The sequence below is a fragment of the Somniosus microcephalus genome, chromosome 20 (genome assembly GCF_052327205.1).
Source record: "Somniosus microcephalus isolate GS21.2 chromosome 20, FLI_Smic_1.0, whole genome shotgun sequence".
In the NCBI taxonomy this organism is placed as follows: domain Eukaryota; kingdom Metazoa; phylum Chordata; class Chondrichthyes; order Squaliformes; family Somniosidae; genus Somniosus; species Somniosus microcephalus.
Genome location: NC_141006.1, coordinates 4,029,829 through 4,056,661, shown reverse-complemented (window position 1 = coordinate 4,056,661; position 26,833 = coordinate 4,029,829). Strand labels below are relative to the sequence as shown.

Here is a 26,833-nt window from a genome sequence, read left to right as displayed (position 1 = left end):
AGAGAGAGGGACAGACAGAGAGAGAGAGAGGGACAGAGAGAGAGGGACAGAGAGAGAGGGACAGAGAGAGAGGGACAGACAGAGAGAGAGACAGAGAGAGAGACAGAGAGAGAGACAGAGAGAGAGACAGAGAGAGAGACAGAGAGAGAGACAGAGAGAGAGACAGAGAGAGAGACAGAGAGAGTGACAGCGAGAGTGACAGCGAGAGAGAGAGAGACAGAGACTGAGAGAGAGACAGAGACTGAGAGAGACCGAGAGAGAGAGACAGCGAGAGAGAGAGACAGAGAGAGACAGAGAGAGAACTCTATTATAAACTTCTTCAGTGTGGAATAGGGGGCAAAGCCTATGACCTTATTAAATCAATGTATCTGAAAAACAAATGCGGGGTCAAAATTGGAGACAAACGCACCGATTTCTTCACCCAGAGAAGAGGCGTCCGGCAGGGCTGCAATTTGAGCCCGACCCTGTTCAACATATACATAAATGAATTAGCAGACATGCTGGAGCAAAGCGAGTCACCAGGTCTCTGTCTCCTGGATGGAGAAGTGAAGTCCCTGTTCTATGCGGACGACCTGGTTCTGCTGTCTCCCACAGAACAGGGATTACAGCAACAACTAGACCTACTCGACAAATACTGCCAAAATTGGGCTCTAACAGTAAATCTAAAGAAAACCAACATCATGATTTTTCAGAAAAGACCCAGATGTCAGGAAAACAAATACCAGTTTACCCTCAGTGATACCACTATAGGACACACTATGAGCTACACCTACCTTGGTCTAACTATTACAGCATCAGGGAGCTTCAGCATAGCAGTGAATGCACTAAAAGAAAAAGCACGAAGAGCCCTACATGCAATAAAAAGAAAATTCTACAACATCCAAATCCCAATCAAAATCTGGCTCAAAATATTTGACAGCATAATCCTGCCCATTGCACTGTACAGTAGTGAAGTATGGGGCCCGCTAAATCACCAAAGCTACACTAAATGGGAAAAACACAATAGAAGCCCTACATGCAGAATTCTGCCGAAGCATCCTTCGCACCCAAAGAAAAACGCCAACAAATGCATGCAGAGCCGAACTAGGCAGATACCCACTGATAATAAACATCCAAAAACGAGCACTAAACTTCCTAAATCACTTCAAATCTAGCTCCCCAGACACCCTTCATTTCAAAGCCTTTCAGACCCAAGAGCTAAACCCAGAAAAGAGTCCCCTGAGTCAGCTGCTACTGAAACTAAGTACTCAGCCGGACCCTGACCAGCCCCAGACCAACACAGCCGTCCAAACACCAATCCGAGTGAACCAAATCATTAAAAAATGCAAAGAAACCTACCTGGAACATTGGAACAAAATAACCGAAAGCCAAAGCAGATTAGAATGTTACCGGGCCCTAAAAAGAGAATATAAACTAGCAGACTACCTCACGACCATCAGAGACACAAAACAGAGACAGACCCTCACCAGGTACAGACTAAGCGACCACCAACTGGAAATTGAAAAAGGCAGATACAAGAAATCCTGGCAGCCTAGAGAGAATAGAATATGCGATCAATGTCTGGCTGGCGAGGTTGAAACAGAAATGCATTTCCTCCTAAAATGCGAAAAATTCAACACATCAAGAAACATATTATTCAACAAGCTAAGCCAAACAACCCCAGATTTCAAGGAATTGGATGATCTGTCAAAATTGAGATTAGTCCTAGGAGAAGGAGACAGACCATACCTTGGGGCTAAATATGTAACAACATGTCACAACCTGAGGACTGTTTAAAAGTAAGACTGTTTAAAATTAATATTGAACGTACCAAATGAAGTAGAAAGACTGTTTAAAATTAATATTGTTTAAAAGTAATATTGTATGTACCCAACAAATGTCAAATCGATTGACACCTACAGAATGTTGGAAAACTGTACCTTTTTGCTATGTAAGCTTTGGCAATATGGTTCTCTGTAAACTTTCATGCCAATAAAGCATTTGAACTGAACTGAACTGAACTGAGAGAGGGACAGACAGAGAGAGAGGGACAGACAGACAGAGAGAGAGAGAGACAGAGAGAGAGAGAGAGAGAGAGAGAGAAAGCCAAATTGGATTCCTGCCAAACTATAGAACATCAGATCATACCTTTTTGCTATGTAAGCTTTGGCAATATGGTTCTCTGTAAACTTTCATGCCAATAAAGCATTTGAATTGAATTGAATTGAATTGGGACAGAGAGAGAGAGAGAGAGGGACAGACAGAGAGAGAGAGAGAGGGACACAGAGAGAGAGAGAGACAGACAGACAGAGAGAGAGAGAGGGACAGACACAGAGAGAGAGAGAGAGAGGGGACAGAGAGAGAGAGACAGAGAGAGAGACAGAGAGAGAGAAAGCCAAATTGGATTCCTGCCAAACTATAGAACATCAGATCATATCTTCACCCAACAGACCCTAATTGACAAACACGTTCATCAAAACAAAAGCAAAATCTACGCATGCTTTATAGATTTCCAAAAGGCTTTCGATTCCATCTGGCACGACGGTCTATTCCTGAAACTTATCGAAAGCGGGGTAGGGGGAAAAACATATGATGTAATTAAATCAATGTATACAAACAACAAAAGTGCAGTTAAAATTGGAGACAAACAAAATACTTCCCACAGGGGCGGGGGGTGACGCAGGGCTCGCCAATCTCACCGACACTCTTTAATATTTACATAAATGAATTGGCAAAACTACTTGAACAATCTACAGCACCCGGCCTCACCCTATATGAATCCAAGGTTAAATTCCTCCTCTATGCAGACGACCTGGTTCTGCTGTCACCAACTAAGGAAGGTCTACAGCAGAACCTGGATCTGCTGGAGTCGGTCTGTCAGACCTGGGCCCTGACAATAAACCTCCAAAAAACCAAAGTCCTCGTGTTCCAGCAAAGATCCAGACATCAGGGACCCAAAATAAATCTCACACTAGGAACAACTAAAATCGAACAAACCACTAACTACACATACTTGGGCATAAAAATCAGCTCTACGGGAAATTTCAAACTGGCTGTGAATGAACTGAAAGAGAAAGCAAGAAGGGCTTTCTATGCCATTAAAAGATCAATCCAAATAGAAATCCCAATTAGCATTTGGCTCAAAATTTTCAAATCAGTAATTGAACCAATTGCACTCTATGGCAGTGAAGTGTGGGGACCGCTAACACAACAAGAATTTGCCAAATGGGACAAACACCCAATTGAGATCCTACATGCAGAATTCTGTAAAAGTATCCTCTGGACTCAAAGGAAAACCGTAAACAATGCATGCAGGGCAGAACTAGGCCAATTTCCACTAATAATTACTATCCAAAAAAGAGCCACCAAATTTTGGAAACACCTAAAAATGAGCAACCCCCACTGCTATCATTACGAAGCCTTGAAATGCCAAGAGAGGACCATAAAGAAGAACACCCTCAGTCAACTAGTCCTGGGACTCGGTGAAGCAACCACTAACACTACTAACAATAACCAGCCCCAGGACAGTGACATCGTAGCACAGAGAATTTGACCCAACACAATTGTCACTAAGCAAAAGGAAAAATACCTGTCATATTGGGCAGAAACAACAAAAACCCAAAGCAAACTCAATTGCTACTTGGCCCTAAACAGACAATACAACATGGCTGATTACCTGACCATGGTAAAGGATAACAAACTGAGAAAAACCTTGACAAGGTACAGACTTAGTGAACATAGCCTGGCGATCGAAAAAGGCAGACACAGGCAGACCAGGCTGCCAAGAGAGGACAGGATATGCTCTCACTGCAGTCAGGGAGTGGTGGAGACAGAGATGCACTTCCTCACAGCCTGTGGAAAATATCAGGGCATCAGGGAGAATTTCTACCAAAAATTCTCACAAATATGCCCTGAATTCAGAAATTTGAATGACGACCAAAAACTCCCATACCTACTAGGCGAAGAGAGAAACTGTGTAACACTAGCGGCACACTATGTTACAGCTTGCCATAAACAGAGGGACAACCAGTAAACCTAAGAAAAGAGTATATATAAATTATGCGAATGTATATTTATACACTCAGGGATATATCTGTTTATACACTGTATGAATAGATCTGCGTTTGTGTTCAACCATAAATGTATTTTGATGCTTTGGCAACATAAGATGTACCTTATCATGCCAATAAAGCGATTTGAATTGAATTGAGAGACAGAGAGAGAGACAGATGCTGCTGCATATTATGCTCTGAAAGATGAAGTGTACTCACTGCAGCCAGTTTCCGCACAGGAAGCTCCCACAGACAACAATGAAATCATTGATAATTTAATCCGATTTCGGTGTTACTGCGGTTGGTGTGCATGGGAGCAGCCAGCCATTCCCAGCAGTGGTTTTGCTGCTCTTGTATTCGTGCACCTATTTTATATCCTTTAAAAGGCGTGTTATGTGGCATAACAGTATTGCGTTGTTGTGAATATCATACTCGTGAATGTGGCAACATGCAAATCACTGGGGTGTCACGGATAGGCAGGGCATGAGCAGCTCGCTTACCATTACTTCGATCACCAGCATTCATAGGACTGAACAAGAGAGAGAGAACCATGGTTTTAAAAAGTCAAAAGTCCCATAACTGATTTCAGTCATAGGGCACCTTCTCTAGGATAATTAGGGATGGGCAATAAAAAGAAACACAATTAATAGCCTTGAACAGGTTATTGAAAAAGCTGTAAAAAGATGAAGTGATGTACAGAGAGCATCTCAGTCTGGCATTGAAAAGAAATTAATGGAACAAAAAAAGAAGAAAAATGCAGCTAAACACTGGAAGGAGGGGGGGAGGAGGGTTAAACGGGAAGAACATAAGAACATAAGAACTAGGAGCAGGAGTAGGCCAATCGGCCCCTCGAGCCTGCTCCGCCATTCAATAAGATCATGGCTGATCTGATCCTAACCGCCAATCCACTATCACAGAACTATCTCCTGATAACAGAATTAGACACACGAAATAGGAGCAGGATCAGGCTACACGGCCCCTGGGCCCGCTCCGCTACCCACAGGGCCATGACCATTCCGAACCTAGACTCGTGTCCAAATTCCTGCCCGCTCCCCGTAACCCTTTATTCCCTTTACTTCTAGGAAACTGTCTATTTCTGTTTTAAATTTATGTAATGATGTAGCTTCTACAGCTTTTTGGGGCAGCATATTCCATGGACCTACCACCCTCTGAGTGAAGTAGTTCCTCCTCATCTCAGTTTCGAAAGAGCAGCCCCTTATTCTAAGACTATGCCCCCTAGTTCTAGTTTCACCCATCATCGGGAACATCTTCCCCGCATCCACCCGATCCAACCCCTTCACAATCTTATATGTTTCAATAAAATCGCCTCTCATTCTTCTGAACTCCAATGAGTAGAGTCGCAATCTACTCAACCTCTCCTCATATGTCCATCCCCTCATCCCCGGGATTAACCGAGTGAACCTTCTTTGTACTGACTCGAGAGCAAGTATGTCTTCTTAAGTATGGACACCAAAACTGTATGCAGTATTCCAGGTGCAGTCTCACCAATACCTTGTACAACTGAAGCAATACCTCCCTATTTTTATATTCTATCCCCCTAGCAATGAAAGCCAACATTCCATTGGCCTTCTTAATCACCTGCATACTAACCTTTTGAGTTTCGTGCACCAGGACCCCCAGATCCCTTTGTACTTTAGTACTTTCCAGTTTCTTGCCATTAAGATAATAGCTTGCTCTACGATTTTTCCTGCCAAAGCGCATAACCTCACACTTTCCAGTATTGTATTCCATCTGCCAAATCTCTGCCCACTTACTTAGCCTGTCTATGTCCCCTTTCAGGTTTTTTATGTCCTCCTCACTCACTACTTTCCCTCCCATCTTAGTACCATCTGCAAACTTTGATATGTTACACTCGGTCCCCTCCTCCAAATCGTTAATATAGATTGTAAAGAGTTGGGGACCCAGCACCGACCCCTGCGGAACACCACTAGTTACTGATTGCCATTCTGAGAATGAACCATTTATCCCAACTCTCTGCCTTCTGTTAGATAGCCAATCCTCTATCCATGCCAGAATATTACCCCCAATCCTGTGATTTTTTTTTATCTTGAGCAATAATCTTTTGTGTGGCACCTTGTCAAATGTCTTTTGGAAGTCTAAATACACTACGTCCACTGGTTCCCCTTTATCCACCCTACATGTTACTTCCTCAAAGAACTCCAGCAAATTTGTCAAACATGACTTCCCCTTCATAAAACCATGCTGACTTTGTCCTATTAAATGATGATTATCCAAATGTTCTGTTACTGTCTCCTTAATAATGGACTCCAAAATTTTACCTACCACAGATGAAGGCTGTAGTTTCCAGCCTTCTGTCGACTGCCCTTTTTAAATAAGGGTGTTGCATTAGCAGTTTTCCAGTCTGCCGAGACCTTTGCTAAGTCCAGGGAGTTTTGGAAAATTATTACCAATGCATCCACAATCCCTACCGCCACTTCCCTCAAGACCCTAGGATGTAAGCCATCAGGTCCAGGTGATTTATCCGCCTTGAGTCCCATTATTTTACCGAGTACCACTTCCTTAGTGATTTTGATCGTGTTTAGCTCCTCCCCCCCCCCCCCCCCCCCCTTTTAGCCCCCTGTTTGTCTAGTGTTGGGATATTCTTAGTGTCTTCTACTGTAAAGACTGATACAAAATAGGAGGGGGGGAAGGGTTAAACGGGAAGGAGCGAGGTAAGGGTTAAACGGGAAGGAGGGGGGGAAGGGTTAAACGGGAAGGAGCGAGGTAAGGGTTAAACGGGAAGGAGGGGGGAAGGGTTAAACAGGAGGGAATGAAGGTAGTACAGATCGCCCTGAAGAAAGATAAGACCTGAAACTTCCAGCGGGGAACCACACTCGTGTGCTTCTTGTTCAGAGATTGGGTTACAATGTTGTATCCAGATCGCTGACCCGAGCTCCCTTGGAGCTGATCTTCCCCCGTGTTTGGGAAGTTTGTCTATAGCTTGGCTGTAATAGTTGAGTCGGTCAAAGCTGGAGAGGTCCGGGGAGGGTAATTATAAGTGGCAAAGCATAAGGAGGTCAGGATGATATTGGGGACAGAACGGAGATGAATAATGACGTTAGGTGGAGTATTGGAGGAGTGCCATACTGTTTTTAAGAGTCAGCCTCTTGGGGAGCAGGAGAGCAAAGCTGAAAGGAGCTGGAGCCCAGTAGTGATGTTGATATTGATGATATGTATTACAGGTTTACAGAGGTTTGGACATCATCACAAACAAGGTGAGTCCTGAGGAGCAGCAACTCTGCACTCACCACATGATCAGCATCCTTGATCCCCTGGTCTCCTCCTTCACCGTCATGGACTTCAGGAATAAGGCACTGTCTGTAATATCCTTTCATCCAGTACGGCGAGGCGGGGTGATTTCAGTCTGTACGGTGGTGGGGGGGGGGGGGTGTGTGTTGTGATTTCAGTCTGTACGGTGGCGGGGGGGGTGTGTGTTGTGATTTCAGTCTGTACGGCGGGTGTGTTGTGATTTCAGTCTGTACGGGGGTGTGTTGTGATTTCAGTCTGTACGGGGGGTGTGTTGTGATTTCAGTCTGTACGGAGGTGTGTTGTGATTTCAGTCTGTACGGCGGGTGTGTTGTGATTTCAGTCTGTACGGGGGTGTGTTGTGATTTCAGTCTGTACGGAGGTGTGTTGTAATTTCAGTCTGTACGGCGGGTGTGTTGTAATTTCAGTCTGTACGGGGGGTGTGTTGTGATTTCAGTCTGTACGGGGGGGGGAGTGTGTTGTGATTTCAGTCTGTACGGGGGTGTGTGTTGTGATTTCAGTCTGTACGGGGGGGGGGGAGTGTGTTGTGATTTCAGTCTGTACGGGGGTGTGTGTTGTGATTTCAGTCTGTACGGGGGGGGGGGGGGAAGTGTGTTGTGATTTCAGTCTGTTCCGGGGGGGAGTGTGTTGTGATTTCAGTCTGTACGGGGGGAGTGTTGTGATTTCAGTCTGTACGGGGGGAGTGTGTTGTGATTTCAGTCTGTGGGGGGGGTTATGATTTCACTCTGTACAGGGAGGTGTTGTGATTTCAGTCTGTACAGGGGGTGTGTTGTGATTTCATTCTGTACAGGGGGGGTGCATTGTGATTTCAGTCTGTATGTGGGGGAGTGTTGTGATTTCAGTCTGTACAGGAGGGCGGTTGTGATTTCAGTCTGTACGGGGGGGGTCGTGTTGTGAATTCAGTCTGTACGGGGGGAGTGTGTTGTGAATTCAGTCTGTACGGGGGGAGTGTGTTGTGATTTCGGTCTGTACGGTGGAGGGGGGTTGTGATTTCAGGCTGTACGGGGGGGTGATTTCAGGCTGTACGGGGGGGGTGATTTCAGGCTGTACGGGGGGGGTCGTGTTGTGATTTCAGCCTGTACGGTGGGGGGGGTGTTGTGATTTCAGTCTGTACGGTGGGGGGGGGGGGTGTTGTGATTTCAGTCTGTACAGGGGGGGTTTTGTGATTTCAGTCTGTACGGGGGGGGGGGTGTTGTGATTTCAGTCTGTACGGGGGGGGTCGTGTTGTGATTTCAGTCTGTACGGGGGGAGTGTGTTGTGAATTCAGTCTGTACGGGGGGAGTGTGTTGTGATTTCAGTCTGCACGGGGGGAGTGTTGTGATTTCAGTCTGTGCGGGGGGTGTGGTGATTTCAGTCTGTATGGGGGGGTGTGTTGTGATTTCAGTCTGTACGGGGGGGGGTGTTGTGATTTCAGTCTGTACGGGGGGGTGTTGTGATTTCAGTCTGTACGGGGGGGTGTTGTGATTTCAGTCTGTACGGGGGGGTGTTGTGATTTCAGTCTGTACGGGGGGGAGTGTGTTGTGATTTCAGTCTGTACGGGGGGGGTGGTGTTGTGATTTCTGTCTGTACGGGGGTGTGTGTTGTGATTTCAGTCTGTACGGGGGGGGGTGTTGTGATTTCTGTCTGTACGGGGGTGTGTGTTGTGATTTCAGTCTGTACGGGGGGGTGTTGTGATTTCAGTCTGTACGGGGGGGTGTTGTGATTTCAGTCTGCACGGGGGGAGTGTTGTGATTTCAGTCTGTACGGGGGGGGGTGTTGTGATTTCAGTCTGTACGGGGGGTGTTGTGGTATAGCAACTGCACCTTGCATTTATATAGTGCCTTTAGTGTAGTAAAATGTCCCAAGGCGGTTCACAGGAGCGATTAGCAAATGAATCTTGAGACCAAGTCACATGTTCGGATAGATGACCAAAAGCTTGATCCAAGAGGTTGGTTTTACGGAAAGTCTTGAAGGAGGAGAGCGAGGCGGAGTGGTTTAGGGAGGAAATTCCAGAACATACAGCCTTTGCAGTTGAAGAACACAGCCGCTGGTGGTAGAGCGATGAAATGTGCCAAGAGGCCAGAGATCTCAGAGCGTTCTCGGGCTGGAGAAGGTTACAGAGATGGGGACGGCCGAGGCCATGGAAACAAGGATGAGTATTTTAAAATGGAGGCGTTACCAGACTGGGAACCAATGTAGGTCCGCGAGCAGGTGATGGGTGAACGGGACTTGGTGTGAGTTAGGGTGCGGGCAGCAGAGTTTTGGATGAGCTGAAGTTTATGTTAAAACATAAGAAATAGGAGCAGATGTAGGGGGGAAGATGGGAGCCCAACCAGGAGAGCGTCGGAATAGTCGAGTCTGGAGGTAACACAGGCACGGCTGAGGGTTTCAGCTGGGCTGAGGCAGGGGTGGAATCGGGCGATGTTACGGAGGTGGAAGTAGGCAGTCTTGGTGCTGGAGTGGATATGGTCGGAAGCTCATCCAGGGATCAAATACGACACCAAGGTTGCGAATGATCTGGTTCAGCCTCAGACAGTTGCCAGGGAGAGGGATGGAGTCGCTGGCTAGGGAACCGAGTTTGTGGCGGGGATCAAAGACAATGGCTTCGGTCTTCCCAATATTTAGTTGGAGGAAATTTCTGCTCACCCAGTACTGGATCAATTTGGAGACAGTGGAGGGATTGAGCGAGGTGGTGGCGGTGAGGTAGAGCTGCCTGTTGTCAGCGTATGTGTGGTACTTGATGCCGTGTTTTCGGATGATGTCACCAAGGGGCAGCATGTAGATGAGAAATAGGAGGGGCCAAGGATAGATCCAGAGGTAACAGTGTGGAGCAGGACGAGAAGCCTTTGCTGGAGATGCTCTGGCTATGATCAGATAGGCAAGAAGGGAATCAAGCAAGGGCAGTTCCACTGAGTTGGACAACAGAGGAGAGGCGTCGGAGGAGGTCAAAGGCTGCAGACAAGTTGCGAAGGATGAGGAGAGAAGTTTACCATGGTCACCGAGATATAGGATTTCATTTGTGACTTTGATAAGGGCCGTTTCAGTACTGTGGCAGGGGCGGAAACCTGATTAGAGGATTCAAAGATGGGCACGGACTTGGGATGGCTTGCAGTAATAGTGTCACACCTTCTGGACAATATCTCGGTTTACTGGGTCTGCTTCAGTACTGCACTGGAGTCTCTGGAGTGGGGCTTGAACCCATGACCTTCTGACTCGGGCGAGAGAGAGCATGCTACCAACTGAACCTGATTCTTTTCCAGGTTGGCTTATTTTTAATGTTCCAATCCTGCGCGCTATGCTCTCTGGCTTGGCAGGAAAACATGCTACACATTGGGCCCAAGCTTATCCATGAGCAAAGCCCTGCGCATTTTACTGTTAATGTTGATTGCAGTCTTCAACCTTTAAACGGTGAACTCATTAACTTCTCACATTGAAGATATCATGGACAGGCAGAAGATCCCAATTATCGTGGGAGGAACGAATTACTACATCGAATCACTGCTTTGGAAAGTGCTGATGGACACGAAGGTACTGAGGAGGGTCTCATTGAGCTTTATTTCACAGTGGGGGGGTCACTGAGCATTGTATCACAGTGGGGGGGGTCACTGAGTATTGTATCACAGTGGGGGGGTCACTGAGTATTGTATCACAGTGGGGGGGGTCACAGTATTGTATCACAGTGGGGGGGGTCACTGAGCATTGTATCACAGTGGGGGGGGTCACTGAGTATTGTATCACAGTGGGGGGGGTCACTGAGTATTGTATCACAGTGGGGGGGGTCACTGAGTATTGTATTTATGGGTGGAGGGGGCCACTGTTGTGCTGTCAGCTGATGGACAGAATGCAAAATCTATTGAAGTCAAGTAAGACCACCTACAGATGTAGGGGAGTGTAGCGTATTCATTAGTTTTGTATTATTACACAAAAGGCAAGTACAGGAAACTTTGTGCTATCCAGCACCGACGGGACCGAGCTGCTGCCGTTCCCTCCAAACTGCCGGACACGCCAGAGCTAATGTTGAAACATACGGAGAGTTTCATCTCCGTATGAATCAACAAACCCAGCCTCTAAACAGTCGGCAAGCGTCTCTAGCTAAAGCGGTTACTTAGCTACAGACATTGCAGAGCTTGACTTTCAAAAAAAGCAAAGAAAAGAAACGAAAAGAATAAAAAACGGCTCCTGATTTTTGCTGGTGGCTCGAGCTTGCCGGACGGTTCGCCTCCAGATAACACACAGTTTCCTGTAGTACTAGTTGATTCATATCAAGCCTCCTCCCCAAGTGTTCAGTGTGCCTTTTGAAGAGCTACATGGATTATCCAGTTCAGGCTACAGTGGGGTGCTATTGTTATTCCCTCACATTACTCTGTTGTACAGTTAGATGTAGGGTAGTGTGAGTGAAGTCCCATAAAAGTAAGACGCTCCGATGATTACGGGAGTGACTGATGCCGCTGAACTCATGAAGGGTTTTACCATGGCCCCAAATTTCTAACTCTCTGACTCGCACTTGATGTGGTTAATTTGTGACACTGTCACTTGATGTTAATTTGTGCTGTGCTCTGTCCTGTCGGAGGGGAAGGTTTGTCCTGTTACAGATGGGTCAGTTGGGAATCGAGCTTCATCGCCCAACAGGAAGGAAGAACTTGAAAAACTCAACTGTCAGGAGCTCTACAGACGACTGGCTGAAGTTGACCCTGAAATGGCAGAAAAATTACACCCACACGACAAACGCAAGGTGGCAAGGTTAGATTAATCGGAACATCATTACCTCTCGTCCATCAGATGGAGTCTACTTAATGTTGCCAAATTCAATCTAGTACACATTCCGTATACTTACTTACTTGTCTTCATTGAACTTCAAGACCTGTCCCCTGAATTGGAGCTGACACTGAGACATACACAAACTGTGTAGTACCTGGCAGGAGTGTCAGCTGGGACTCGGTGGGAGCACTCTCTCCGGCTCTGAGTCAGACGGTTGCGGGTTCAAGCCACACTCCAGAGATCTGAGCACGTAATTCAGGCCGACACTCCTGTGCAGTACTGAGGGAGTGCCACACTGCCGAAGTCCCGTCTTTTGGATGAGACATTAAAACGAACCCCTGTCCGCTCCCTCAGGTGGATGTGAAAGAGCTGGGGAGTTCTCCCAGGTGTCGTGGTCAATATTAATCCTCCAACCAACATCACTGAAATATCTGGTCATTACCACATTGCTGTTTGTGGGACCTTGCTGCCTGCAAATTGGCATTTCCAACATTACAGCAGTGACTGAACTTTAAAAGTACGAAATTGGCTGTAAGGCACTTTGATTGGTCCTGAGGTTGGGAAAGGTGTGATATGATGCCCCATCTACTGGTCACTGGTCGAGGTTGTTCATGTGTAATTTCCTCTTCATGGTCATAGACCAACTGCACCTTCATGGAGTGGGAGCTCTTTCCATTGTGAATGGAGTAGTTTTGGGAGTAGGGGTGTGATTGGCCTCTTGTCCTGCACTCTGGGCCTTCCTGGTAGAAGTGGAGTGCTCATTCCTGCTGCTGGCTGCTCTCCCGAACAAACCTGCCAGAGCCAAGGCCCCGGCACGACGGGTGGCTCAGCTGCACGGGGGGAGGAAGAAGAGTGGAAGAGCAATAGTGCTAGGGGATTCATTGGTTAGGGGGCCAGATGGGCGTTTCTGTGGACGCAGACGTGACTCCAGGATGGTATGTTGCCTCCCTGGTGCCAGGGTCAAGAATGTCACCGAACGGCTGCAGAGCATTCTGGGGGTGGGGGAGGGTGAACAGAGGTTGCTGTCCATATCGAAACCAACGACCGAGGCAGAAAGAGGGATGAGTACTGCAGGCAGACTACACGGAGCTAGGAAAGAGATTAAAAAGCAGGACCTCAAAAGTTGTAATCTCCAGATTACTCCCGGTGCCACAAGCTAGTGAGTACAGGAATAGAAGGATAGAACAGATGAATACGTGGCTGGAGAGATGGTGCAGGAGGGAGGGCTTTAGATTCCTAAGGCATTGGGACCATTTCTGGGGAAGGTGGGACCTGTACAAGCTGGATGGGTTACACCTCAACAGAGCCGGGACCAATATTTTTGCGGGGAGGTTTGCTAGTGCTGTTGGGGAGGGTTTAAACTAGCTTGGCAGGGGGATGGGCACCAGCATATAGGAGTAGAAAAGAGGAATAAGGTGCATAAAAGAACTAGAAACGATAGTAGTACCATATTAGATAGGAGCAGACTAAGAAAGACTATGAAAAATTCAAAAATGGGTTTAGAATGCATGTAGATAAATGCACAAAGTGTGGGGAATAAGGTTGATGAGCTACAAGCACAATTAGCCATGTGGCAATATGATGTGGCAATAATGGAAACGTGGCTTAAAAACGGTGAGGACTAGGCACTTAATATTCAAGGATACAAGGTGTTTAGAAAAATAGGGAAGGAAAAAAGGGAGGTGGAGTGGCAGTGCTGATTAAGGAAGACATTGTAGTGTTGGAAAGGGAGGATGTTCTTGGGGACAAGGACAGAAGCCATTTGGTTAGAGTTGCGGAGCAAAAAGGATATGATCACGTTATTGGGGGTCTTCTATAGGCCTCCAAATAGTGAGAGGGAGGTAGAGGAGCAAATCTGCAGGGAAATCGCAGAGATATGCAAGAGCTATAGAGTGGTGATATTGGGGGACTTTAATCACCCAAATATCGATTGGGATAATGCTAGGGGAAAGGGAAAGGAGGGGGAGGAATTTCTGAAATGTGTTCAGGAGAATTTCCTTGACCAATATGTTCTTGGCCCAACTAGGACGGAGGCATTGCTGGATCTGGTGTGAAACTTCTAAACTAGAATAGGGCTAACTTCAATGGGATGCGAAAGGATCTAGCCAGGGTAAAATGGAACCAAAGACTGACAGGAAAAACTGTAATGGAACAATGGGTGATCTTTGAGGAGATGTTCCAAATACAGGCAAGGTGCATTCCAACAAGAGGGAAAGGTAAGGGAACCAAAGCAAGGGCTCCTTGGATGACAAGGGAGAACCAGACCAAATACAATAAGTTGAGTGGGGAAATGAAGAAGAAAATAAGATTGGCAAAGAGAGAATATCAGAGTAGAATGGCGGTTAACATAAAAGTGAACCCAAAAATCTTCTACCGGCGTGTAAACAGTAAGCGGGTAGGAAGAGGCGTGGTGGGGCCTATTGGGGACAAAGGTGATCTATGCTTAAAGGCGCAGGGCAAGGCTAGAATACTCAATGAGTACTTTGTATCGGTGTTTACTAAGGAGATGGATGCTTGCAGAATATCGTTCGAAGTGGAAAAGGTAGAGATAGCAGAAGGGCTTGCCATAATTTTCCAATTTAGATGCGGGAGAGGTGATTGGATAGTGGCAAATGTGACACCATTGATCAAGAAAGGGTGTAAGGACAATCCTAGTAACTACAGGCCGGTCAGTTTAACATCAGTGGTGGGTAAAGTTTTAGAAACAATAATCAAGGAAATAATTAACGGGCACTTGGAGAGGTTTAGCTAATTAAGGAGAGCCAACACGGATTTGTAAAAGTCAGATTGTGTTTGACTAATCTATTTGATGAAGTAACAGGGAGGATTGATGAAGGGAATGCAATGAATGTTGTCTACATGGATTTTAGGAAGGCGTTTGACAAAGTACCACATAGAAGGCTGGTTAACAAAATTGAGGCTCATGGAATAGGTGGTCAGTGGCAGCTTGGATAAGGAAGTGGCTTAAGGACAGAAAACAGCGAGTTGTGGTAAATGGCTGTCTTTCAGACTGGCGGATGGTAGACAGTGGTGTTCCCCAAGGGTCAGTGCTGGGACCACTGCTTTGTTTGATGCACATAAATGACCTGGATATTGGAATACAGAGTAGAATTTCTAAATTTGCTGATGACACCAAACTTGGGGGTGTGGCAAACTGAGGATGATACCAATCGACTGCAACAGGACATAGAAAGGCTAACAGAATGGGCAGACAAGTGGCAGATGGAATTTGAGAGAAGTGTGAGGTGATGCATTTTGACAGAAGGAACAGGGAGAGGCAATATACACTTAATGGCACAGCTTTAAAGAGTGTGCAGGGACAGAGGGACCTGGGAGTTAATGTGCATCGGTCCCTGAAGGTGGCGGGACATATTGAGAGAGTGGTTAGCAAAGCATATGGGAATCTTGGGCTTCATAAATAGAGGTATTGAGTACAAAAGTAGAGAAGTTATGCTGAACCTTTATAAAGCGCTGGTTAGGCCACAACTGGAGTATTGCATCCAGTTCTGGTCACCACACTTTAGGAAGGATGTGAAGGCCCTTGAGAGGGTGCAGAGGAGATTTAACAGAATGGTTCCGGGGATGGGGGATCTTAGCTACTAGGACATGTTGGAGAAGCTGGATTTGTTTTCATTAGAGCAAAGGAGGTTGAGGGGTGATTTGATGGTGTACAAGATTATGACGGGTTTGGATAGGCTAGACGGGGAAAGGCTGTTCCCACTAGTTGATGGTACAAGGACTAGGGGACACAGATTTAAGGTTTTGGGCAAGAAATACAAGAGGATATGAGGAAAAACTTTTTTACGCAGCGAGTGGTGAGGACCTGGAACTCGCTGCCGACGGAAGTGGTGGAAGCGGAGACACCCAATGTTTTGAAGGGGAGACTGGATAGGCACTGGAGGGAAATAAACTTGCAGGGATAGAGCGGGGGAGCCCAAGATCAGATCAGCCATGATCTCATTAAATGGCGGAGCAGGCTCGAGGGGCCAAATGGCCTCCTCCTGCTCCTATTTCTTATGTCATGAATGGGACTGACTGGATTACTCTACAGAGAGCTGGCACGGACTCGATGGGCCGAATGGCCTCATTCTGTGCCGTTATGATTCTGACTCTGCTCGCCAGGGAGGTGACTTCATTAGAGTCAATGAGTGAGTGTGCTGCCTGATGCAAATGTTCACTGAGTGTTGGGTGATGTGACAGAGATCCCCTGCGGCTCCTTGGAAAGATTTCAACGAAGCTGTAACCCTCGCAGGTACTGACCGAGCTGCCCTTTTTCCTGGAAGTCGTCCTACGTCTGGCCGTAAGATCGAATATAGTGCAGAGAGTCTGCTTTTTAAAAAATTCATTCTCCCTGCAAGGCCAGCATTTATTGCCCATCCCTAACTGCCCTTGAGCAGGTGGTGGTGAGCCTTCGCTGTAGTCTGCGTGGTGATGGTACATAAGAATTAGGAGCAGGAGTCGGCCATACGGGCCCTCGAGCCTGCTCCGCCATTCAATAAGATCATGGCTGAACTTCAACCTCAACTCCACTTTTCGCCCGATCCCCATATTCCTTAATTTCCTTAGAGTCCAAAAATCTATCGATCACATCTTTGAATATACTCAATGACTGAGCATGCACAGCCCTCTGGGGTGGAGAATTTCAAAGATTCACAATTTCCTGAGTGAAGAAATTCCTCCTCATCTCAGTCTTAAAAGGCCGACCCCTTATCCTGAGACTATGACCCCTGGTTCTAGACTCCAGCCAGGGGAAACATCCTCCCAGCATCTACCCTGTCAATCCCCATCAGAATCTTAATGATATAGTAGATTTAATTTAAATCATATGAGAGCTCCCCTCTCTCCCTGCTCCTCCCCCTCCCCCTCTCTGCCCTGCCCCCTCCCCACTGGGTTACTGGTCTGCTGCCCAAAGCATTTCCACGTTTGCCCTTTGAATTTCAAGCTGTCTATCTCCATGAGTGAATGAAATATCAAATGAACAATAGAAAAGGAAAACTTGCTTTTTTTTTAGCACTTTTCATGTCCTCAGGAAAACCCAAAGTGCTTCACAACCAATGAATTACTTTTAAAGTGTTGTAATGTAGGAAAATGTGGCTACCAATTTGTGCACAGCAAGCTCCCACATACACTAATGAGATAAGTGCCCAGATGAACTGTTTCTGGTGCGGTTTGTTGAGCGGTAAATGTTGGTTAGGCCACTGGGAGAACTCCCCTGCTCTCCTCCCACTTAGAGCAGACAAATGGGTTCAGCATCTCACATGAAAGACGGCACTTCCGACAGTGCAGCACTCCCTCAGTACTGCACTGAAGATTCATGTACTCCAAGTCCTGGCGTGGGGCTTGAGCCCTCAAACCTCTGACTCCAGGGCAAGGGGGCCAGCACCGAGCCAATGGTATTTTGATGCATGCGAATGGTGCAGTCCCCGATTATTTCTATAAGATTAAAATACGGTATTCCAGGGACGCAGCATGGCAGATTGAAGTGAACATGTTTAAATCCAGTGGTGTGGAGCAGCTGCTGTACACGGCTGGGCTGTGAATTGTAGTGAATTGCTCAGGGACTGAGATCTTGCTGCCTTCAGCTCACTGTCTCCAGTCAACACCAGTTCAAAGGAAGCCTTCTGGCTCCTGCAGGCAAATACCATTCATCTGCCATTTGAAAACTAGAAAAGCCCATTTTACACAGAAGTGCATCGACTTTCCAGCACAGAAGCAGGCCAGCCGGTCCACACAAGCCTCCTCCCACCTTATTTCATCTCGCCCTATCGGCAGATCCTTCGATTCCTTTCTCCCTCATGCACTTTTGTAGCTTCCCCTTGAATGTATCTATACTGTTCACCTCAGCCACCCCCTGTGGTGGCGAGTTCCACATTCTCGCCACTCTCTGGGGAAAGAAGTTTCTCCTGAATTCCCAGTTGGATTTATTAGTGATTATCTTATATTTATGGCCCCTAGTGTTAGAATGTTTCCACTTGTGGGGGAATCCAACAGTGTGTTAAAGTTATATCCCAGTCGAAGGAGACAAAGGTCATATGTTTGTCACTGTGGCTGGCCTGGCGGTATCTCAGTAACATGCAGCCTTTCTCTGAGCAGGAGTCTGCAGGTCTATGAGGAGCTCGGAGTTCCCCACAGCAAACTTCTACTGCAGCAGCAAGAGGAGGAAGGGGGAGGTCCCCTCGGAGGAGCCCTGCGCTTCCCACAGCCCTGCATATTCTGGCTGCACACGGACCTGCCGGGTAAGAGAGTGCGAACAAGCAAATCTGCTCGATGATCTCATTTATAGCATAGGTGCCGATATTAACTCCCCGCAACGGGGGTGGGGTTCAAAAATTAAAAATCGTGCAACGCTTCCGCAACCCACCATGTACGCCTGTCGCCATCTTCATGGTGGTGGGTGTCGAGCTGTGGTATGGGCCCCAGTGACTGCAGCGATGAGCTTGTGCTGATCGGAAGGTGACGGGAGAAGTGAGCACTCGGGAAGGTGACAGGAACTCATTCAGACACCTTGGAGAGAAAAGGGCAGGGCAACGACGAGGTGAACGTCTGCAAAGATAATGGGGTCCTGAGTGGGAATGTTAATAGGTCAGGACCGTTTTAAAAGGGGTTGGAACAATGCCCGAGAACCGGAAGAATCACAGAATGATACAACACAGAAGGAGGCCATTCGGCCCATCGTGCCTGTGCCGGCTCTTTGAAAGAGCTCTCCAATTAGTCCCACTCCCCCTGCTCTTTCCCCAGAGCCCTGCAAATGTTTCATTTTCAAGTATTTGTCCAGTTTCCTTTTGAAAGTTATTATTGAATCTGCTTCCAGCTGTCAGACAGCACACTCCAGATCATCACAAGGCAGGAAGCTGAGACATAGAATTTGGATGGTCAAGAACTAGGTTGAAAGGGGATTGAAGGAGCAGGTGTATTTCATTGGGATGAGTCTGGTGAGAACTGCATAATGTGAGGGATGTTGGGGACTGGGCTGGATAGTAAATTAGGGGTGAGGGGGAGAGGAGAGGGTGGAGGAGGTACATTTGGTCGAGAGGATGGCCTCGATGTGTAGATACAGAAGTCAATGGGTGAGAGATTTGTGGCCTTAGTGCTGCCATTTTGGTCCCTACCATTGCGCTGACGGTAACTGGCTGTGCCATCCCCAACAAAATGGCGGCATTGTGGCGTCAACCAGCGTGCAACATAGAAACATAGAAGATAGGAGCAGGAGTCGGCCATTTGGCCCTTCGAGCCTGCTCCGCCATTCAATGTGATCATGGCTGATCATCCAAATTCAGTACCCTGTCCCTGCCTTCTCCCCATATCCCTTGATCCCTTTAGCCTCAAGAAATATATCCAACTCTTTCTTGAATATATTTAATGAACTAGCCTCCACCGCCCTCTGTGGCAGAGAATTCCACAGGTTCACCACTCTCTGGGTGAAGAAATTCCTCCTCATTTCAGTCCTAAATGGCTTACCCCTTATCCTTAGACTATGACCCCTGGTTCTGGACTCCCCGGCCATCAGAAACATCCTTCCTGCATCTAGCCTGTCCAGACCTGACAGAATTTTATAGGTTTCGATGAGATCTCCTCTCAATCTTCTAAACTCCAGTGAGTATAAGCCCAATCGACACAATCTCTCCTCATACGTCATTCCTGCCATCCCAGGTATCAGCCTGGTGAATCTTCGCTGCACTCCCTCCATGGCAAGAACGTCCTTCCTCAGGTAAGGTGACCAAAACTGCACACAATACTCAAGGTGCGGCCTCACCAAGGCCCTGTACAACTGTAGCAAGACATCCTTGTTCCTGTACTCGAACCCTCTTGCTACGAAGGCCAACATACTATTTGCCTTCTTCACCGCCTGCTGCACCTGCATGCTTACCTTCAGCGACTGGTGCACAAGGACACCCAGGTCTCTTTGCACTTCCCCTTCTCCCAATCTATTGCCATTCAAATAATCTGCCTTCCTGTTTTTGCCACCAAAGTGGATAACCTCACATTTATCCACATTATAGTGCATTTGCCATGTTTCAGAATCACAGAAACCCCACAGTGCAGATAGAGGCCATTTCGGCCCATCGAGCCTGCACCGACACATATCCCACCCGATCCCCGTAACCCCTACACCAACACATATCCCACCTTATCCCCGTAACCCCACGTATTTAATTCCCCTAACACTAAGGGTCAATTTATCATAGCCAATCAACCTAACCCGCACATCTTTGGACTGTTTCTGCCCAATCACCCAACCTGTCCAAATCGTACTGGAGTTTCCCGACATCCTCCTCGCAGCTTACCCTCCCGCCCAGCTTTGTGTCGTCTGCAAATTTGGAGATATTACATCCAATTCCCTCGTCCAGATCATTAATATATATTGTGAACAGCTGGGGTCCTAGGACCGATCCTTGCGGTACCCCACTAGTCACTGCCTGCCACTCGGAAAACGACCCGTTTATTCCAACTCTTTGCCTTCTGTCCGCCAACCAGTTCTCTATCCAAGTCAATACCTTGCCCCCAATCCCATGTGCCTTAATTTTGCGCGCTAATCTCTTGTGTGGGACCTTATCGAAAGCCTTCTGAAAGTCCAAATACACCACATCCACTGGTTCTCCCTTATCTATTTTACCAGTTACATCCTCAAAAAATTCCAGTAGATTAGTCAAGCATGATTTACCTTTTGTAAATCCATGTTGACTTTGTCCGATCCTGTCACTGCTTTCCAAGTGCTCTGCTATTACATCTTTTATGATGCCGACTTTACGTCATAGGCGCAAGCTTCAACTCTAGCGCTGAATTCAGCACTGGGTCCTAAGCACACCAGGTTAACCTGCCGTGCAAACAGGCTGACAGTGGCGATGGCTGCACCTCTTAAAGGGACACACACATCATTCAGGTAAGTTTGGATTTAAGGTTTCGGACTTTTAAATTTTTTTTATTGAAGTGGTGGCTTGCTGCAAGAGATGTGAAAAGTTTAAGTGTTTAAGGAGTGCTGCTGGATGCTTGCAAGTGCTCAGTTGGTAAATGAAGGCCTTTGAGAAGACAAAACATGCTGCGAATACTCAGCCAGTCACAATATCCATGGAGCTAAAAAAGAGTGTTCCGGTCGAGATGCTGCCTGACCAGCTGAGTATTTCCAGCATTTTATGCTGTCATTTCAGATTTACAGCATCCGCTCACAGAGGGAAGATGCAGAAGAGGAAGATGCAGCATGAAGGATGCATCCCAGACAGCCCCTTTGTGGCCAGGATATCCGGGATGGAATAGAAACATAGAAGATAGGCCCTTCGAGCCTGCTCCGCCATTCAATGAGATCATGGCTGATCATCCAAATTCAGTACCCTGTCCCTGCCTTCTCCCCATATCCCTTGATCCCTTTAGCCTTAAGAAATATATCCAACTCTTTCTTGAATATATTTAATGAACTGGCCTCCACTGCCCTCTGTGGCAGAGAATTCCACAGGTTCACCACTCTCTGGGTGAAGAAATTCCTCCTCATTTCAGTCCTAAATGGCTTACCCCTTATCCTTAGACTATGACCCCTGGTTCTGGACTCCCGGCCATCAGAAACATCCTTCCTGCATCTAGTCTGTCCAGGCCTGACAGAATTTTATAGGTTTCTATGAGATCCCCTCTCAATCTTCTAAACTCCAGTGAGTATAAGCCCAATCGACACAATCTCTCCTCATACGTCATTCCTACCATCCCAGATATCAGCCTGGTGAATCTTCGCTGCACTCCTTCCATGGCAAGAACGTCCTTCCTCAGGTAAGGCGACCAAAACTGCACACAATACTCAAGATGTGGTCTCACCAAGGCCCTGTACAACTGCAGCAAGACATCCTTGTTCCTGTACTCAAACCCTCTTGCTACGAAGGCCAACATACCATTTGCCTTCTTAACCGCCTGCTGCACCTGCATGCTTACCTTCAGCGACTGGTGCACAAGAACACCCAGGTCTCTTTGCACTTCCCCCTTCTCCCAATCTATTGCCATTCAGATAATAATCTGCCTTCCTGTTTTTGCCACCAAAGTGGATAACCTCACATTTATCCACATTATAGTGCATTTGCCATGTTTCTGCCCAGTCACCCAACCTGTCCAAATCGTCCTGGAGTTTCACGACATCCTCCTCACAGCATACCCTCCCACCCAGCTTTGTGTCATCTGCAAATTTGGAGATATTACATCCAATTCCCTCGTCCAGATCATTAATATATATTGTGAACAGCTGGGGTCCTAGGACCGATCCTTGCAGTACCCCACTAGTCACTGCCTGCCATCATCTGCCTGCAGTCCCAGTGACCACAACCCCAATTCCCCTTTCAACATTAGTCGCACACATTTGCCCTCCCTTTGTTTCTGACCATCACAGCGTCCTCTTGGCCACAATGCTGAAATATAAGCCACCACAAAGCAAATTTTCCAATCCAACTTTATACGTCTAGCCATCCAATGTGACCTCAAGAAATCAACTCATCACCCGTATGCATTCTCTTAGTGACTGTCTTGTGTGTGCCTTTGCCTATCTTACTGATGTCACGCAGTGCTACCACAGTGGCTGCAACATGGCTGCTGACTTTCAGTGGGGGACACTGCAAATGGCTTTGCTGGTTGACCTTGAGCTGGTGGGTGGGAGTGTCAAATGAATCTCCACCTCGTCCTTGTTGTCAGCGTCCTCCTCTTTGTCCTCCCCCTCCTTCTCCTCCTCTTCCTCCGCCTCTTTGTCCTCCTGCTCCTGGTTGCCTACTGGCCGGGCAGGCTGCATTTCTCGAGTGTGAAATGAGGAAGGCACAAGGGTGGAGTTGTGGTGATGTGAGGGTGGGAAAGCATGAGGTGCATGCCAGTATGAGGATACCAGCATCTTGTGTCCTTTCAGCTGGCCTAGGGCTTAGCCCTGCCCCGGCCAAGGGCTTAGCCCTGCCCCAGCCAAGGGTTTAGCCATGCCCCTGCCAAGAATGGCCTGCACCGTCTCCTTCAAGGAGGGAAGGTGAGGCTAGGAATGGGAGATGTGCCTCGTGATTGGTGCAGGTTGTTGGTAGGTGAGTGATTGGAGGTTGTGCATTGAGCAGTGTCATAGAGTAGAGTCCTGACGGAACAGAAGGAGGCCATTCGGCCCACCGAGTCAGAGTCCATGCCGGCTCTCTGTAGAGCAATCCAGTCAGTCCCATTCCCCCGCTCTATCCCTGTAGCCCTGCAAGTTTATTTCCCTCAAGTGCCTATCCAGTCTCCCCTTGAAAACATTGAGTGTCTCCGCTTCCACCACTTCAGTTGGCAGCGAGTTCCAGGTCCTCACCACTCGCTGCGTAAAAAAGGTTTTTCCTCAAATCCTCCCTGTATCTCTTGCCCAAAACCTTAAATCTGTGTCCCCTAGTCCTTGTACCATCAACTAGTGGGAACAGCCTTTCCCCGTCTAGCCTATCCAAACCCGTCATAATCTTGTTCACCTCTATCAAATCACCCTGCAACCTCCTTTGCTCTAATGAAAACAAATCCAGCATCTCCAACCTGTCCTTGTAGCTAAGATCCCCCATCCCCGGAACCATTCTGGTAAATCTCCTCTGCACCCTCTCAAGTACATTCACATCCTTCCTAAAGTGTGGTGACCAGAACTGGACGCAATACTCCAGTTGTGGCCTAACCAGTGCTTTATGAAGGTTCAGCATAACATCTCTACTTTTGTACTCAATACCTCTATTTATGAAACCCAAGATCCCATATGCTTTGCTAACCACTCTCTCAATATGTCCCGCTACCTTCAGGGACCTGTGCACATTAAAACTGTGCCATTAAGAGTGTGCAGGGACAGAGGGACCTGGGAGTTAGTGTATATCGCCTCTCCCTCTTCCTGCTGTCAAAATGCATCACCTCACACTTCTCTCTCTTAAATTCCATCTGCCACTTGTCTGCCCATTCTGTTAACCTTTCTATGTCCTGTTGCAGTCGATTGGTATCATCCTCACAGTTTGCCACCCCCCCCCCCCCCCCCCCCCCCCAAAGTTTGGTGTCATTAGCACATTTAGAAATTCTATTCTGTATTCCAATATCCAGGTCCTTTATGTGCATCAAAAAAAGCAGTGGCCCCAGCACTGACCCTTGGGGAACACCACTGTCTACCATCCTCCAGTCTGAAACACAGCCATTTACCACAACCCGCTGTTTTCTGTCCTTAAGCCACTTCCTTATCTAAGCTGCCACTGACCCACCTATTCCATGAGCCTCAATTTTGTTAACCAGCCTTCTATGTGGTACTTTGTCAAACGCCTTCCTAAACTCCATGTAGACAACGCCCTTTCCCATCATTAATCTAGTTGAATTTTTTGATGAAGTAACAAGGCGGATTGATCACACACGATCTGCCTTTTACAAATCTGTGTTGGCTCTCCTTAATTAGCTTAAACCTCTCCAAGTGCCCGTTAATTTTTTCCGTGTGTGGCTAGTGGTGCAGTTGGTAGGAGACGGCTTTTGAAGGTGCATTCATTGACCAGTGGTCTGAGGTCATGAAGATTCTTTGGGCTCTGGGGCCAGGAGATGGGGGCGACACTGCTGGCAGTGGGTCGAGGGCCTGTCTTGCAGTGTTGACCCTCTGCACAAAGCTGGAGTGCTGCGTGCGCGACCCTGGCTGCCCCTTCCCTGGCTTGCTGAGCCATTTGTGGTAGTGCTGGAGCTTTTCTTGCATTTTTTTGAGGTTAGGAAAGGAATTCAGCTTTAAGAACTGAATATTCACATTTGGGACTTCTTGTTAAATTTTTTTTTTTATGCAGTAAGGGCTGAAAACTGCATTCTTTCACTTCATTTAATTTGTATTGCTTCAGAGTGCATTGCCCCTATTAATTCTCAGGCCTCTTCACTGCCCACGATTGCTTGTGAGCTCCACAGCCTCGCTTCCAGAGGCTGTTCCAGTCTCGAACACCGCACCTGCACATGAATTTCGGGTCAGATGCCTCCAGCACCGCCACCAAGACGGTGTTGCACGGCAGGTAAGCGCTGCGCCAACAGTCTCCAGATGAATTTGGCCCCGTTAGTATTGCGGCCATTTTCAGCGGCCATGAACTCCGACTGGCCAACACACATTTCTCCCCCTATGAATTGCCCACATCTAGGATCGGTGCTGGGAATGGAGAGTGCAGCAGGTGGGAGGAGGTGGTCGGTGGTTGAGAAAGGGATATTGGGCTTTCCTTGTCAACAACAACTTCCCTTTATATAGCTATAACCTAGTAACATGTCCCAAGGCACGTCACAGGAGTGTTAGCAAACAATATTTCACACCGAGTCACATAAGGAGAAATTAGGCCAAAGCGGCAGGTTTTAAGGAGCATCTTAAAGGAGGAGAGAGAAGTACAGAGGCCGAGAGGTTTAGGGAGGGAACTCCAGCGTTTAGGGCCTCGGCAGCTGAAGGCACGGACACCAGTGGTGGGGCGATTAAAATCAGGGATGCGCATGAGACAAGAATTGGAGGAGCGCAGAGATCTCTGAGGGTTGTGGGGCTGGAGGATGTTGGAGATAGGGAGGGGCGAGGCCATGGAGGGATTTGAAAACGAGGATGAGAATTTTAAAATTGAGGCTTTGCTTAACCAGGAGCCAATGTAGGTCAGCGAGCACAGGGGTGATGTCCTGGATAATCGGAGGATCCGGGGGGGTGTGGAGAAGAAGGGGTGGGAGCATTTGAAGTGGGATATCTTGAGGTAGCAGAGCCTGAGGTGGTGCAGCTTGAGGTGTTTAGACCAGATCTGGTGGTGTCGATAATTAGTGTTTCACTCCTCGGCTCGTATTATCTTTCTCTGCGTGAAAATTTTACAACAAATTACTGCACGAAAGTGTCACGAGCCTGATGGTTCTTTATTTATTGTCTCTAGTTCTCGATGAGCGTTTGGATCATCGGGTCGATGACATGCTGACCGCTGGCCTTCTGGAAGAACTGAATGGTTTTCACACTCAATACAACCAACAGAAAATAGCCGCGAACAGGTCTGGTCATGGACATAGTCGAGCAGGAAAATCTGTCCTGTTAGGTCATCACGTTCAAAGTTTTTGCAAATAGGCTGGAGGAGGTTACAGAAGTAGGGAGGGGTGAGGCTGAGAGATTTTAAATATGCAGATGCAAATTTTAAATTTGAGGTGTTTGGGGATCAGGGAAGCAATTTAGGTGAAGAAGGACAAGGGGTGGGTGAGTGGGACTTGGTGTGGGATAGGACACAGGCAGCAGAGTTGTGAATGAGCTGATGTTTACAGCGGGTGGAGGATGGGAGGTCCGGCCAGGAGGACATGTGAATAATTGAGTCTAGAGGTGACCAAAGCATGAATGAGGCTCGAATAATTCTCTTCTCCAGAGTAAACAACCCAAAAGCTCTCTAAGCTCCGATGCCTGAAGCTCGGAATGAGTTTGGTTTCCCTTTTCTGCATTGCCTCCTTGTTGAATCCCCTTGCTGTAGTGCGACAACCACACAATTCCTCTTGTCAACAAGGTCTGTCATTTTCCTGAGCCGCAGTAAATTAGTTGTCTAAATCTGCCCTCCCAGAAATCCACACTGGCTCCCTCTTCCCATCCCATAGATGTAAAATAACTAAAGCCTTGTTTTATACTCAAACCAAGTGCTTAGTAATCAACTGTTTCACAACCATGAGATTCTAGTTACATCACTAGTTCCTGGTTACAGAAACATCCTGGGCAAGCTGGGCCCACGCCTGAGTATTTATACTCCTTGGACGGCGCCACCAGCTGGCCGCCCAGTGTTATTTCATGAGTCATTTCTTCATGAATGATGAGATTCATGACACCCATCACATGTTTC

General features: G+C 47.4%; 1 protein-coding gene across 6 annotated transcripts in view; it reads left to right on the top strand.

Annotated features, from left to right (window-relative positions):
- The window catches only part of trit1 (tRNA isopentenyltransferase 1), a 753,539-nt gene that overhangs the window by 15,404 nt on the left and 711,302 nt on the right, over positions 1-26,833 (top strand). For 5 of the 6 annotated variants that reach the window (XM_085962298.1, XM_085962296.1, XM_085962292.1 and 2 more), the window contains exons 2-6: positions 7,235-7,377; positions 10,730-10,826; positions 11,869-12,038; positions 18,150-18,292; positions 25,898-26,009. In XM_085962298.1, coding sequence (XP_085818424.1) covers positions 7,235-7,377; positions 10,730-10,826; positions 11,869-12,038; positions 18,150-18,292; positions 25,898-26,009 — 665 coding nt within the window. The remainder of the gene's footprint in view (positions 1-7,234; positions 7,378-10,729; positions 10,827-11,868; positions 12,039-18,149; positions 18,293-25,897; positions 26,010-26,833) is intronic. The other variant, XM_085962293.1, reaches the window with a different exon arrangement.